This window comes from Capra hircus, chromosome 3 (assembly GCF_001704415.2).
Source record: "Capra hircus breed San Clemente chromosome 3, ASM170441v1, whole genome shotgun sequence".
NCBI lineage: Eukaryota > Metazoa > Chordata > Mammalia > Artiodactyla > Bovidae > Capra > Capra hircus.
Window position 1 is genome coordinate 13,820,446 of NC_030810.1, and position 14,136 is coordinate 13,834,581.

A 14,136-nucleotide genomic window follows, 5' to 3' on the forward strand; every position below is an offset into this window, starting at 1 on the left:
AGTCATGTTAAATAGCCCTACTCTGTCTTGTATCACATAAATACTTAGATGGGTCTTGATTCCTGAAAAGGAGCTCAGTCTAGCAAAGAAATGTAAGCGGGGAAAGTAAAAGCTGCTGTGCCATGTGAATGGTACAGGTAGTGGACCGAGAGAAGAGATGGAAGATGCTTCTAAGTAGCAGTAGTGGTCAGGGAAGGCTTCATTTAGGGTGGTAGTGTTGGAATGAGGTTTCAAAGGGTGAACAGGGTTCAGACAAAAGTAATTAGGACTTGAAATAAGCAAAGGCTGGGTGATGGGAAATTGTGCCAATGTTCAGGCACAACATTCTTGTTTCAACCAGAGTAGAAAACGCATAATAGATCTTGGGAAGAGAGCTCGAAGGTAGGTAGTAGGGGCGAGATAATGAGGGGCTTTGACTACCAGGAGTTTGACCTTTCCTCTGTAGGAATCTGAAGAGTTTGAGGGAAACTAACTGAAGTGAGTACCAGACAGAAGGGCAAATACCAAACTAGAGACAGACCAGTCACAGGCCTCTTTGTTGTCCATTTAGAGATAACAAAGGCCTGAACATTGATGGGGGAGGATGATGAAGTGAGGCGCTGGCTTTGCCTGGCTAAGAAGGGCATGGTGCACTTCCCAACAGGCACATTTTTAAAGATCCTTTTTCTTTTGGCTTGTCTTATCTGTGTCTTATTTAATCCAGCCCAATTCTATAGCTGCTGCTGTTGAATGGTTCTCTTAAATCCACCTGTTATTCTTAAAGGTTCTGGTTATGTCTTGCATGGATTATTAAAATTTCCTCTCAGACTGTCCATCATGGTGCCCCTATTCTGCCTGGAATTAAATCCCTAAATGGCTGCCCCAAGTGGCAGTTGTCTTTGCTCCCTTCTTGAAGGCAGTGTTAATGTAGCCCTTTGATGAATGCTTGTTGAGTACCTACTGTGTTCTAGGCACTAGAGTCCCTGCTCTTAATGGTGCTGACATTGTGAGGCAATACAAACTAGTAAACAGTTCAGTCCAAGATTTAAGTTTGAAGGAAATCAAATGGGAGTGATAGAACCAGATGCCTGAACTGGGTGGCAAAAGAGACCTGAGGAAGTAGTTGTGTAATGCATTTATGAGTCTACATGACTCTTCCCCTATACTGAGCTGTTAGTAGCACCTTGAACTATTATCTATTGGCTCTTAAATGATGAGTGACTAATGGAGTATGTGGCCACTCCTCCCCTTTGCTAGTAGTCAGTACACTGCCTGAAACTCTTCCTTAACTCTCAGATAAGTAACTTTAAGCTTTCTGCAGGTTGTCTCTCTGTAGCAAAGGTAAGAGAGATGCAGTCCTTACCCTAGAGAGGCTCACAGTCTCTGGGCAGGAAGGTGATAAAACTTGCTTTGATGTATTCTGTGCACCTGGACGGACTTCCTTTGTGGCTCAGATGGCAAAGCATCTGCCTACAATGCAGGAGACCTGGGTTCGATCCCTAGGTCGGGAAGATCCTCTGGAGAAGGAAATGGCAATCCACTCCAGTACTCTTGCCTGGAAAATCCCATGGATGGAGGAGCGTGGTAGGCTGCAGTCCATGGGGTCGCTAAGAGTCAGACACGACTGAGCGACTTCACTTTCACTTGTGCACCTGGACAGAAAGCAGTGTTTCCTGTGGAAGACCACTCTACAGCTTCCCTCCAGGTGTTTTAGTTACCCTAATCTGTACTCAGGAAGGCTGACTCACTGGTAAAGCTATGGTGAAGGTGAAGTTGCTCAGTCGTGTCCGACTCTTTGCGACCCCGTGGACTGTAACCTACTAGGCTTCTCCGTCCATGGGATTCTCCAGGCAAGAATACTAGAGTGGATTGCCATTTCCTTCTCCAGGGGAGCTTCCTGACCCAGGGATCGAACCCAGATCTCCCGCATTGGAGGCAGACGCTTTAACCTCTGAGCCACCAGGGAAGCCCAATTGGTCTATAAAACTAGACTCTAGCGTGTTAATTCATGAGGAGAGAGATGTCTGGTGCAGTAGACGGCCCCATTGGCCTTACTGTGTTTTCTGTATACTTTAGCAGCACTCAGGGATCTTAGTTCTCTGACTGGGAGTGAACTGGTTACCCTGCAGTGGAAGGCTGAGTCATAACCACTGGACTGCCGGGGAAGTCCCTTAGTGTGTTTTCATGTAATCATACCACTTGGGAAGCCTAATTAAAATCAAGAAAAAGCTCCATGTAAAAGAGCAAGGGGACTTTAATTCTAGGGATGGAATGTTGACCAACATCCAATTACACCTCCCACAAGCCTCCCTCCTGCCCCCACTTTCCTCCCCACTTCAGTGGTTCCTGGTTTTGTTGCATCTTTTACCTGATACTGTGAAAGTGAAGTCCTTCAGTCGTGTCTTTGCGACCCCATGGACTGCAGCCTACCACACTCCTCCGTCCATGGGATTTTCCAGGCAAGAGTACTGAAGTGGGGTGCCATTTCCTTCTCCACCTGTATCTCCCCCCAGATGGCACATCTTTTGCTCCTTTAAGAGTCACTCTGCTATTTTGGGCTCTTCCCTGGTGGCTCAGATGGTAAAGTGTCTGCCTACAATGTGGGAGACCTGGGTTCGATCCCTGGGTTGGGAAGATCTGGAGAAGGAAATGGCAACCCACTCCAGTACTCTTGCCTGGAAAATCCTATGGACAGAGGAGCCTGGTAGGCTACCATCCATGGGGTCACAAAGAGCCGGACACGACTGAGTGACTTCACTCACTCACTCTGCTATTTTATTTCAGGCCTTGGGATCCGTTACTTTCACTTTCAGATTGCTTTGCTTATTGCTTTTGTTGAGTCTATCCTATAGCTCCGGGCTTGGGGGTGAGGGTTGGGGGGAAAGCTTTCAAACTTTGTCTTTTCCACTTGTGCTAGGATCCTTAGGCTACCCAGTTTATTCAAACCTGTTGGACAGTGGTATCAGATAAGGCCTAAAGTTCCCAATGTGCTAAACTATAGATGGCATATCTGCAGAAAGGTAGCATTAAATGCTTTTATCAGGTTATGACTGAGGTGTGTAAACAGGAAATCCTACAGATCAAGGATCAAGGACAGAAGTCTCGTGAAATAGATCCAGGGGTCATTAAAGCTGTGGCTGTCCACAGCCCCAGCTCACGCAGCAGCGAGGCTAGTTTTCAGGAGAACGGGAACAGGAACAGGTTGGAGAGGGTGGTGGGGCTTCGATTAACACTGAGCCTTCCTCTTGTTCTTTGAAGATGGGAGCAAGACTCTTGGGGAAGCACAGAATGCCTAGGCCTGTTCCACCCGGCCTCTGAGCCTCAGGGTTCCCCAATAAAGAATGAACAAGGCGACAGCTCAGGCTTGTTTCTCTGTGTATAACATCTTTTGATTTCGTTGTAAAACTACAATTCCAAGAAGCAGAGGCTTGCAGAAAAAGGAAAAAAGAGATAAACGAGATAAATACAAGAGGTGGTAACGCGCCCCGCCCCACCATGGCAGAGTTAAATCACTAAAAGGCCCAGGAATCTAAGCTGGCGCCCATGGTCGGCATAGCAACGGCGCAGGCGCAGTTCTGGCGTAGGATTTCTGGGAACTGTAGTTTTCCCATCTTCGGGAGCGCCTTGTCGTGGACATCCTTGCACAGCCGCACCAACACCGGGGCCGAATGGAGGGGCTTGGCGTATCAACCTATAATAGGAAACAGTATACGTTTAACTGGGCTGGTGGGACCTCAACAAAGCCCTAGTAAATGCTCAGGAGTTCAGGAAGATTGCGCAGAAAGCTTCGTGCGATAAACGACGAGAACGGATTAGGCATTTGCCCCAGGGGACACTGGGAAGTCTGTAATGATCCTACAAAATTTGGAAGCATGAGAACAGTTCTGGATGTTTGAGAACACCAGGGTATTGAATGCCGGTTGATGAACAATGGGATCTGAGGAGTTAGAAATGGAAAGAAACCAGATCATGGTCTTGAATGCCAAACCCCCAAATCTGGACCTTTTCTTGAATAACCTTACACAGAGCCCAAGCAATATGAATGACCCCTTTCCTTTGCATTCTCCATTTTTTCATCTTTGTTTTAACCACTTGTCACGGCATTCTGTGCCTTCATCCCAAGAACTCAACAAGGGTCATGGTTGAGATAGCTCAGGAAGTGTTTTCTGAATGATCAGATTTGAATCTTCAGAAAAGCAACAATAAGAAGAAGAGAGGGTAAGAAGAGAGTAAGGCTGGATGTGAAAAACCATCAAAGTTCAAAGTAAATTGCTTTCCCAGTCTGTAATTTTCTCTCCATCCAAGATTCGAAATCTGGCAGCTCAAAGGCCATTTCCATGATGGGTTTTGTTTGGTCAGCACTTGAAAAACAAAAAATTAGTTGCCTGGCTTTTTACAATGGAATGTTTCACATTTAAGCAATAACAAAAAATGTCTGGCTTCTCGTGAAAAATTTGAAGAGTTGACAGTTTGGAGCCCTGATTCTTGACAGCAAGAGTGGAGCTGAGGAGCTGCTGCCCCCTTTAGCCGGGACATATGCTCTTCAGGTTGCATATTCCCCACCATCCCTCTCCCCCAAACTGAGGCCAAGGATCAGTTCCCATTTATCATAATGCTTTTCATTTCATTTCCTTACAGTGAGCTAGCTCTGGCCTTGGAGGCTTTTGAACTGCCATCTTTGTACTAATCTACCCCACCTGGTATCTGAGGAATGATTCAATGAAATTAATATTTTAGAAAGATTAGTGCAAAACAGACTGAAGTGAGGAGCCAGGAGGCAGAAAGGAAGAAATAAATTTGAAAATCTATTGAAGGAATATTTGAAAGCATTTGGCCAGTGATTAAATATTGGATGAAGCAGGAGGAAAAGGCAAAATACAGCTTCAGAGTTTACTACCTGAATGGCTGGAAAGGTGCTATCACCAACATTAAATGGGAGAAGTGAAAGGGGTGGTGGTGATCACTCCCTTGCTACCTCTAGTATTTTGTAGGCAAGGGCCATGAGTTACCACTTCCATCATCCTCCAGTACTGTGCTGGACATGCATTAGGTGCCCAGGAAATTCTAGCCGAACTGAAACTGATCTAAGATGGGGTACATATCTGATGAGGAGGGAAGGAAAGGAGAATTGGAATGCTGGAACAAAACCAGTACATCGTGGGACCTCAGGCATTCTCCTCAGAGTGGATGAAACTAGGGCTTGGTTGATAGTTAATGCATTTTGGAGAAAAATCTATGCAAAAGTCCTGAAGCAGAGCAGGAATTTGGCATGCAGAAATGGAAATGGGGGAGGGAGGAATCAGTATCCTTCCAAGGAAAGAGAAAAAGGGAGAGAGAGATTGGATCACAGGATATTCCTGGAATACACGGAAGAGCAAGCTCTCGGTCGGGACATTAGGCAGTTTTGGACAATGAGCCTGGGAAGTTTGGAACACTGGACTTCTCTAACAGTTTTGAGAGCTCATCGCTTAAAAGAAAAAGAAATCTGCAGTCCAGAGCCACTGCCGCCACCCCCATCTTCCCTGCCTTGGGGAGGGCATAAGGTCACTGATCCAGGAGGACTCAGAAAAGGAAAGAGGCATAGTCTCCACCACAGCACCTGCACCCACCATGCAGAGCATCAGGTGTGTGGTGGTAAGCGAAGGGGCTGTGGTCAAAACACGCTACACAAGCAACGCCTTCCCCAAGGAGTACATCCCCAGTGTTCAACAACTATATGCCCAGAGTGCAGCTGACGGGTGCCCAGTGAACCCGGACTTGTAGGAACAGCAGGCCAGGAGTATGATCACCTCCGCACTCTCCTGCCCTCAGACCAACATGTTTGTCATCTGCTTCTCCATTGTCATCTGCCTTCCTATGAGAATGTGCAGCACAAGTGGCATTCAGAGGTGTGCCACCACTGCCCCGAGGTGCCCATCCTCTTGGTGGGCACCAAGAAGGACCTGACACCCTAAAGGCGCCTGAAGGAGCTGGGCCAGGTGGTGGCCCAGCAGATCCAAGCTGTGCTCGGCCCTGCAGCAGGATGGAGTCAAGGAAGTGTTTACCGAGGCCGTCCGGCAGTGCTCAACACCGTGCCGATCAAGCACGGGCGGTCCTGCATCCTCCTGTGACCTGGCACCCAGCTTGGAGGCTGCCCCTGACCCTCCACCGGCTGCACCTTTGTGTCTCGGTGCCTCGTCTGCCCCCAGCTGTGCCTTAAGGACTAATTCTGGCACCCCCTTGCTTATGGGGTCCCCAAATGTATTTTTCCCCTTAAGGGCAACCCACAGGAAAAGGGGCTTTGGGCCCTGCCCCATTCTGCTTGGAAACACCAAGTATTCTTGAGAGCTCACCCAGGTCAAAGTCGGACCCCTCCTCCAAGAAGCCTCCCCATTTTCCCCTACTCACCAGTTGACCTAGTTTTCCACACAGATATTGCTGCCTGTCCTGGTACCGTCTCTCCAGAGGGCCCGGCAGAACCTAACCTCTCCCTCACTGCTCTTCAAATTGCTCTGCCCTCAAGATGCTCTCTCTTCCACAGGGAAGAAGCCACTGAATCCTAGTAAGATGAAAGTGCCAGAACCTACCCCCATGTCCCTGGGCCTCATGCACCTGCTGACTGACTCGGTTCCACCCACATCGGGCTCCTGGGGCCCCTCTAACCCCATCTGCATCAACAAAACCTTCTGTCTCCAGTGAATTTGGGGCTCCTGCTGTAATCAAGGGGAACCTCTGGAGGTTCGGAAACAGAGGGGCATGGTCTCTGACGACTCTCCAGAATCCACAAACTTTTAAAACTGAGACACAAAGAACTGCGATTGTCTTAGAGTGCCTTCCACGTGCTAGGAAACGCCTCAGTGGTTTGGTGGTGTTTTACTCGCTAAATCCTGTCCGACTCTTGAGATTCTATGGGCAGTAACTAGCCAGGCTCCTCTGTCCATGGAATTCTTCAGGCAAGAATATTGGAGTGGGTTGCCATAGAGGATCTTCCTGACCCAGGGATCGAACCCTCTTCTCTTACGTCTCTTGCATTGGCAGGCGGGTTCTTTACCACTAAGGCAACCTGGGAAACCCAGTGCTTTAATAGAACTCATTTAATCCCCCAAGCAACCCTATACACTGTATTATTATCTTTTAAGATTATTTTTATCTTAGATGAAACAGAAACATAGTGAGGTTAAGAAATTTTGCCAGGTGACACACAAGTGGCGGAGCAAGAACTGGAACCCACCCTGAGTGTGTTCACACTCCATGAGCTTAACCGCCACTGGAAGGGGATGAAGAGGGTTTCCCTGGTCAAGTCCCTCACCAATCATAGCTGCGGTGAGAGTCCCAGGCACTGAAGGAGTAAGCAGCAGGAAATCACTAAACCCTGGGAATGCCTCTCACGCGGTTATCTGGGCAAGGTCCGCTTGTCAGCAGTCTCTGGAGGTCAACTCAGACGGCCACGCAGGCGCAGACAGATGGGCTTGGTCTCTATGGTTCCGGGGCGCGACGGCGGAAGGCAGGTCGGCTCCCGGCGTCGCGCTGCAAGAGTCGCGCAGCGGGCTTCCTTTGCGGCAGGCCTCCTTGTCGCCTGCGGATCGTCTAGGAGAGGCGGCCAGCGAGGAGAAAAGGACACAGCGGCCGGACGGTAGGGGCTGTGTGTTTCCGCTGGGCGATAGCGCCTAAAGCGCGTCCTTCCGAGAGCTCTTTAACAGATTTCCTCTTGGCTTGCTGGGTGGATGACCTTTCTCCTGGCCATATTTTCTGCTTTCCCAGGCTTCTTGGAAATACATACAGCCTATGTCATATGTCACTGAAGCCTGTAGAGCGCGTCTCTCTCGGCTCTTTTTCCAGGTTGACTTAACTTTCTGACAGACTCATACTTGGCCTTTTGTTTCTTAACCTGAAGTCCACGTTCCTTTCCCAGCTTGCTGAGTGGCCTTGCGGGATTTAGGCCCTGCCAACCTCTAAAGCTCTTTGCGTTCTTCCCGACGTGCACTCTGCGCTCCAGCCGCGTCTGGGTGCTCAGTGTACCCCAGACATAACCCAGCGGCTGTAACTCGTGCAGCGTGTGCCCCAGTGGAATACTCTGTCACCGACCTGCCCTTGATCCGTATCAAACGCCACCCATCTTAAAGGCATTTCCCCAGTTTCCCGGACAGAATAGGTGCTTCCTCCTTACGTCTTGTGCTCGCCCGTTGATCCCCAGTTCCCTCTGTGTGTCCTATGCTAGTGCTTAGGTTGCAACTGCTCCCCACCATCCCCATCCCAGTGACTGGAACATTATCACTCAGTAAATGACTGAAAGAAAACTATCAATCTGGGTAGAAATGACTGGGTAGAAAACTTTAAAATTACATTCACCTGTAAGCCTGCCACTCATAAACATAACTGTTGACCTTTTTTTGTGCTTCCTTTCAGTCTTCTTTTGAAGTTTTTTTTTTTACATTACTGTAACCTCCTCCTTTTTTTCATTAAACATTAAAATGTATATTTCATGTGTATTATCCTCCCCCCACCATTGTCTTACCAGATGGGTACTGGATTTAATTATTCATTTCTAAGACAGTAAAGAATCTGCCTGAAATGCAGAAGCCCCGGGTTCGATCCCTAGGTTGGGAAGATCCCCTGGAAGGGCATGGCAACCAACTCTAGTATTCTTGCCTGGAGAATTCCATGGACGGAGGAGCCGGCTGGGCTACAGTCCATGGTGTGGAAAAGAGTGGGGACATGACTGAGAGACAAACACTTTAACTTTCTCTATTGTTGCACTTTTAAGTTGTTTGAATTTCTTTTTTTTTTTTCCCCAACAATTATTGAGCTCCTACCTGACTGGTCCCTATCCTCAAAGTTGTTCGAAAGGGAGATGTGCATATGAATAGTACATTACAGGGGCGTGCAAGGTACTATGAAAGGTCTACGAGCTGATGCTGTGCTAACACAGGATGACATTCCCGCTTCAAGATGGCTTCTTAAGTTATTATGGATCGAAAAGTGGAAAGAAATGTTTTTATGCTGTGCTTTTTTATTTCAGTTATGTCTTCAGATCTATCTCAAAGCATTGGGATTACTGAGTCAAAATATTCAATACAGGGACTTCTTTAGTGGTCCAGTAGCTTAGACTCTACACTCCCAATGCAGGGCCTGGGTTCAATTCCTGGTTAGGAAACTAGAGCCCAGTTTGCCTGCGGCAGCTAAAGATCCTGCATGCTGCAACTAAGACCCTGCACTGCCAAATAAATAACATATTTTGAAAATTCAATAAAACACACTTTTCAACTTTTGATTAAAATGACCTTATCAATGTAGAGGATTTTTAATGCATTGTTTTTTGGTTCAAGTTCCCTTTTCCTGGAGTGTGAGTTTTGTGAAAGCATGAAAATTGCTCATCTACCATGAACTGGAAGAACGTGTGTAATGAAAAAGTTTGGGGAGAAGAAATTGGGAGACTGGTACAAAATATCTTTCTAGAGGGTGGTTTGTCATAATTATCTCATTTTTCTCAGAAATTTCTCTTTTGACTGCAACTTTATGGCGTTCCTTTTTTCCCCTTCCACTTCAGCCATGCCGTTCTTTGATGTGCAGAAAAAGCTGGGTGTTGACTTAGACCACTGGATGACAATCCAGAGTGCTGAGCAGCCTCACAGGATTCCAGCTCGATGCCATGCTTTTGAGAAAGAATGGATAGAGTGTGCACATGGAATCGGTAGTATCCGAGCAGAGAAGGAGTGCAAAATAGAATTTGAGGATTTCAGAGAATGTCTGCTTCGACAGAAAACGGTGAGGAAGTGATGGAGATGGGAATGGAATTACTTCCCTGTTTCTCTAGAGCTACTTTTAAATACTTCTAACTGATCACTGGGCATTGGCTTGCCCCATGTGAATTGGCAAAACTTTTGTGTGAAATACCTTCTCTACTTAGGTACCATGTCAAGGAAGTTAACTGTGTTAACCTGTTCAGTGTTCTTCCTCATAGTCTCACATATTGGGTTGGCCAAAAAGTTCATTAGGGTTTTCCCATCAAACTTTTTGGCGAACCCAATATTTTCCTTAGCACTGTACCCTGCTGCAGCCGTCAGGTGAGAAATTGCATATGTAGATTTCCATTTTTGCGTAGGCTGGAAAGTAAAGAGTATCAACTAGTCTTGGGTGTTTGTCCTTGAAAATGTTTGGGCAAATATATTTCAAATTCATTGAACCCTCACTGGGGAAGAGATTAAAATCCTGTAGCTCTATTACACTGAACCTAATAAAACAATCTCTAGATTTCTACTCTGCAGAAGATGGAGGTGTTAATGAGATTGTTTTAGGTGATCCTGACTGAAAATACAGGGGAAAAAGTGTTAGTAGCATAGTGTTTACCTCCTCAAGAGTTGAATGAACTGCATAACATATAGGGTCCTGTTCCCCTTTAGAGAAGAAATCTTTAGCTATGGGCTGTCATTTTGCCTATTTCTGTGCTCCACATATAACATAGAATTATTTTTATTACTGTCAACTCCTTGGGATTCAGGAATATAATTTAGATTTTCAGTTAAATGTATCTCTAAAGTTATCTGTATCCATTTTAAAATAGCTTGTCTTTTATAATCTGCTGTTGGTATTTGGGTGAAGTAAAGCCAAATTTAGAAGGAATAAATGGTTGTCAGGTAATAATTTTGTCATGTTCTCTGGAAGAATATTGATCATTGAGTGATACTGTAGTAGACAAGGAGTGGGTGGTGGCTGGCCACCAACCAGCTAGTTAGTTCGCAGCATGTCATAACTTCTCTTCTTCTCTCCCCACTTATTCCTTGCTCAGATTAACACTTGATTTATTATGGAAAATTTACACCAAGAAGAGACAGTGTGATGAGGTGCAAAGAATATTAGATTGGGAGTTGGGAGAGCTGGATTTTGATGCTGGTTTTACCACCACTAGTTTTGTGACTTCAAGAAAGTCTTTCCCATCTAATCTTGGTTTCCTTATCTGGAAATATAGTGTTGCTCTAAGGTCACTTCCTCATCCTGTGAATTTCGGAAGAGAGATGTTACCAGTTTAGAGGTCATCTAAGTGAAGATGTTAGTGAATCAAAGAATCAAACACTTTTCTAAGTTCTTAGAATGTAATAGTACATATATTTCTTGCAGTAATCTCCTATGAGATGCTGTAGAATTATTTTCCCCACTGTATGATTAAAACATTGAAGCAAGGAAATATTAAGTCCATTACCTAAGGTCACATAGCCCAGTAAGAGGTGGAAATAGCATTGGAACCTGGCAGTGCTGATTCTAGACCCTGTGCTTATATTCAGAACGCCAAGTCATGATTGGTTCTAGCTGGGAGAGACATTTGACATACGGCTGTATGATACCTCAACCATAACTAGTTTTATGTTGGGAAATTCTTTCCTCGAGAAATGTTAAGAATACAGTTTTTTAAATGGTTAATGTTTAGTATTGGGAATACCTAAAGTTTTTTTCTACTGAAGTTACGTCCTCATTCTTTAAAGTTAGTAGGATATTTAATTGAATGTACTGCCCCTTCATGCCTTTGTGAAAACCTAGTCATTCACTCAAAAAGTATTTTTTGGATCACCTATTATGTCAGGAACTATTCCAGGTACTGGGAATATAGCAGTAAGCAAAACAGCAAAAAGTCCCTGCCCTAATGGAACTCATTCGTGGGGCAAGGGTTGGGGGTGGGATACAGAAAATCTACAAAGTAAGAAATAGCGTGTCAGGTGTTGGTAAGTGCAGTGGGGAAAATAGACAGAAGGATAGGAAGCACTGGTATGGTTGCTCTGCGCTTCAGCGGAGTGCTCCTAAAAGAGCTCAAGGATAGAGAACATTTGAGCAGAGACTTGGAGATTGTGAACCACGTACACTTGAGGGAGGAGGCAGCGAATGGAAGGGTCTCTGAGTTGGAGCAGAGAGAGCTGGAGGAAGGTATAAAGACATAAGAGAAGGGTCTTAAAAGTCCTTCTAGGGAAGGATTCAGCTTTTCCTCTCAGTAAGATGAAAGCCATTGGGTTTTGAGCCAAGGAATAGTGCATTCAGGATTGGTAAGTCTGTTTTCCATGTCCCAGAATCCGTTAATTGCGGCTCTCACACAGTCTTGGATAGCTTGATTTTCATCCGTAGGGCACGTCCTGCTGAGGGGAAAAGGCAGAACTCAAGGCCCTGCCTCTCGGAGCGACTACTGGCTGAGCACATAGCAGGTCTTTCAATGCGGGCCGCAGACCTCATTGGCCTGTTTCTGCTTCATTCATACCTAGTGAGCAGTCACCAGCATATGTGTGAGGTGATGTCAGCTTTTCATATTTTAAAAGATTTTAGCATGCACAATTGTGCCTCTTAAAGCTGCTGTATCTCTATTATTTTTGTAAATGCTTGTATTCCTCTATATAATAGGAACATACTAGTTACCCGTTTTCAAGGAGGTATTACTATATATACAACAGAAATTGATTCTTTAAAGATGAGATTTATCTCAGAGGCCCTCCAGGATGAAAAGCTTCCATAGTTTAAAAAGGAAACCAGTTTTGTATTCAGCTTCTCCAGTGCTCACTTTCTGGTACGTATCTCCCTCTGAGTTTAAATATTTTCCTCCTTTGACAGATGAAACGTCTGAATGCCATCAAGAGACAACGGGATAAGCTAATTAAGGAAGGGAAGTACACACCTCCACCTCACCACTCGGGCCAGGAGGATCTTCGGCCCTGAGCGGAGCAGCTGCCAGTGGCTGGAGACTGATTCTCACGTTCTCTCTTCTCCACCGGAAACTCTGTGTACTAAAAACCCCTTTGTGAGAGAGTCTAAAAATAAAGGATTGCTCCATCCTATTTGTTCTATTTTCTTTTGGATCATACTTTTCAATAATGAGGTTGCAACCTATTTTTTAAGTTTGGTAAAATGCCTTTACCTTAAAAATTAGCATCAAGGGAATATCAGTGGTATGTTAGTACTTCTGATTGAAATGCTTAGAAACATGTTTTTAAAAGAGAAAATTCAGATGTAGAAGGGAAGGTATGATCCCTAGAAAACTAAATGTTGAGAATATAATGAAAACCTCAGATATCTTGAGAATTTCTTGAACTATTTTTTGTCTTAAAATGCATATAACATAAAACATACCATCTCAATCTTTTTTTTCTTTGACCTTGTGGCTTGCAGGATCTTAGTTCCCCGACTAGGGATCAAACCTGCATCCTCGGCAGCTAAAGCAGAGTCCTAACCACTGGACCAGGAAACCAAGAAATTCCTCATCTTAACTATTTTTCAGTGTACAGTTCAATGGTATTAAGTACGTTTACATTGTTGTACGACCATTCATCTCCAGAAGTCTTTTCATCTTGGAAAACTGAAACTATACCCATGAAACAATAACTTCCCACTCCCTCGTCCCCCTAGCACCCGCTTTCTAGGTCCATGATGTTGACTGCTCTCAGTACCTCATTATAAGTGGAATCATACAGTATTTGTCTTTTTGTGTGAGAATTATGTCACTTAGCATACATAGCGTATATCACAACTTCTTTTTTGAGGCTGAGTACTTTTCTGTTGTGTGCATGTAGCACATCTTGTTTATCCATTCATCTGTCAAGAGACTCTGGGGTTGCTTCCATGTTTAGCTGTTGTGAATAATGCTGCTATCAATATCGCTATACAGATGCCTCCTTGAGACCCTGCTTTCAATTACACTCCCACCAATAGTGCAGAAGACTTCTAATTTCTCCATGTCTTCACCAACATTTGATGTTTTCTGGAGTTTTTTGATAGCCACCAGATAGAAGTGAGGTATCTCACTGTACTTTTTATTTGCATTTCCATAATTATTAGTGATGTTGCATCTTTTCATGTGCTTACTGGCAATTTGTATATCTTGACTATTATATGGATATATGTCTATTAAGTCTTTTGTTCATTCTTAATTGAGGTGTTTTTTTGTGACGGAGTGTTAGGAGTTTTCTATGTATTTGGGATGCTGATTCAGATAATCAGCATGCTGATTCAGGTAATTTGCAAATGTTCTCTCCCATCCTGTAATTGCCTTTTTACTTTGTTGATAGTATCTTTTGATGCACAAATGTAAAGTTCCTCCAGGGGATTTCCCTGGTGATCCAGTGGCTAAGCCGCCGAACTCCCAATGCAGGGGACCGAGTTTGATCCCCAGTCAGGGAACTAGATCCCACATGCCACAACTAAAGATCC

General features: G+C 45.0%; 1 protein-coding gene, 1 long non-coding RNA gene and 1 pseudogene across 2 annotated transcripts; 2 read left to right on the forward strand and 1 right to left on the reverse strand.

Moving 5' to 3' along the window:
- On the reverse strand, positions 3,338–7,353 carry LOC106501985. Its single transcript, XR_001295543.2, has 2 exons — positions 7,190–7,353; positions 3,338–3,670 (listed from the first exon to the last, which is right to left on the reverse strand). It is a non-coding gene; the product is annotated as an uncharacterized LOC106501985 (long non-coding RNA).
- On the forward strand, positions 3,678–6,859 carry LOC106501984 (annotated as a pseudogene).
- Positions 7,424–12,767, forward strand: NDUFS5 (NADH:ubiquinone oxidoreductase subunit S5). The gene is made up of 3 exons (XM_005678668.2): positions 7,424–7,591; positions 9,506–9,723; positions 12,544–12,767. Exons 2-3 carry the CDS (start codon positions 9,508–9,510, stop codon positions 12,646–12,648), a joined length of 321 nt encoding a protein of 106 aa, XP_005678725.1. The 5' UTR covers positions 7,424–7,591; positions 9,506–9,507; the 3' UTR covers positions 12,649–12,767.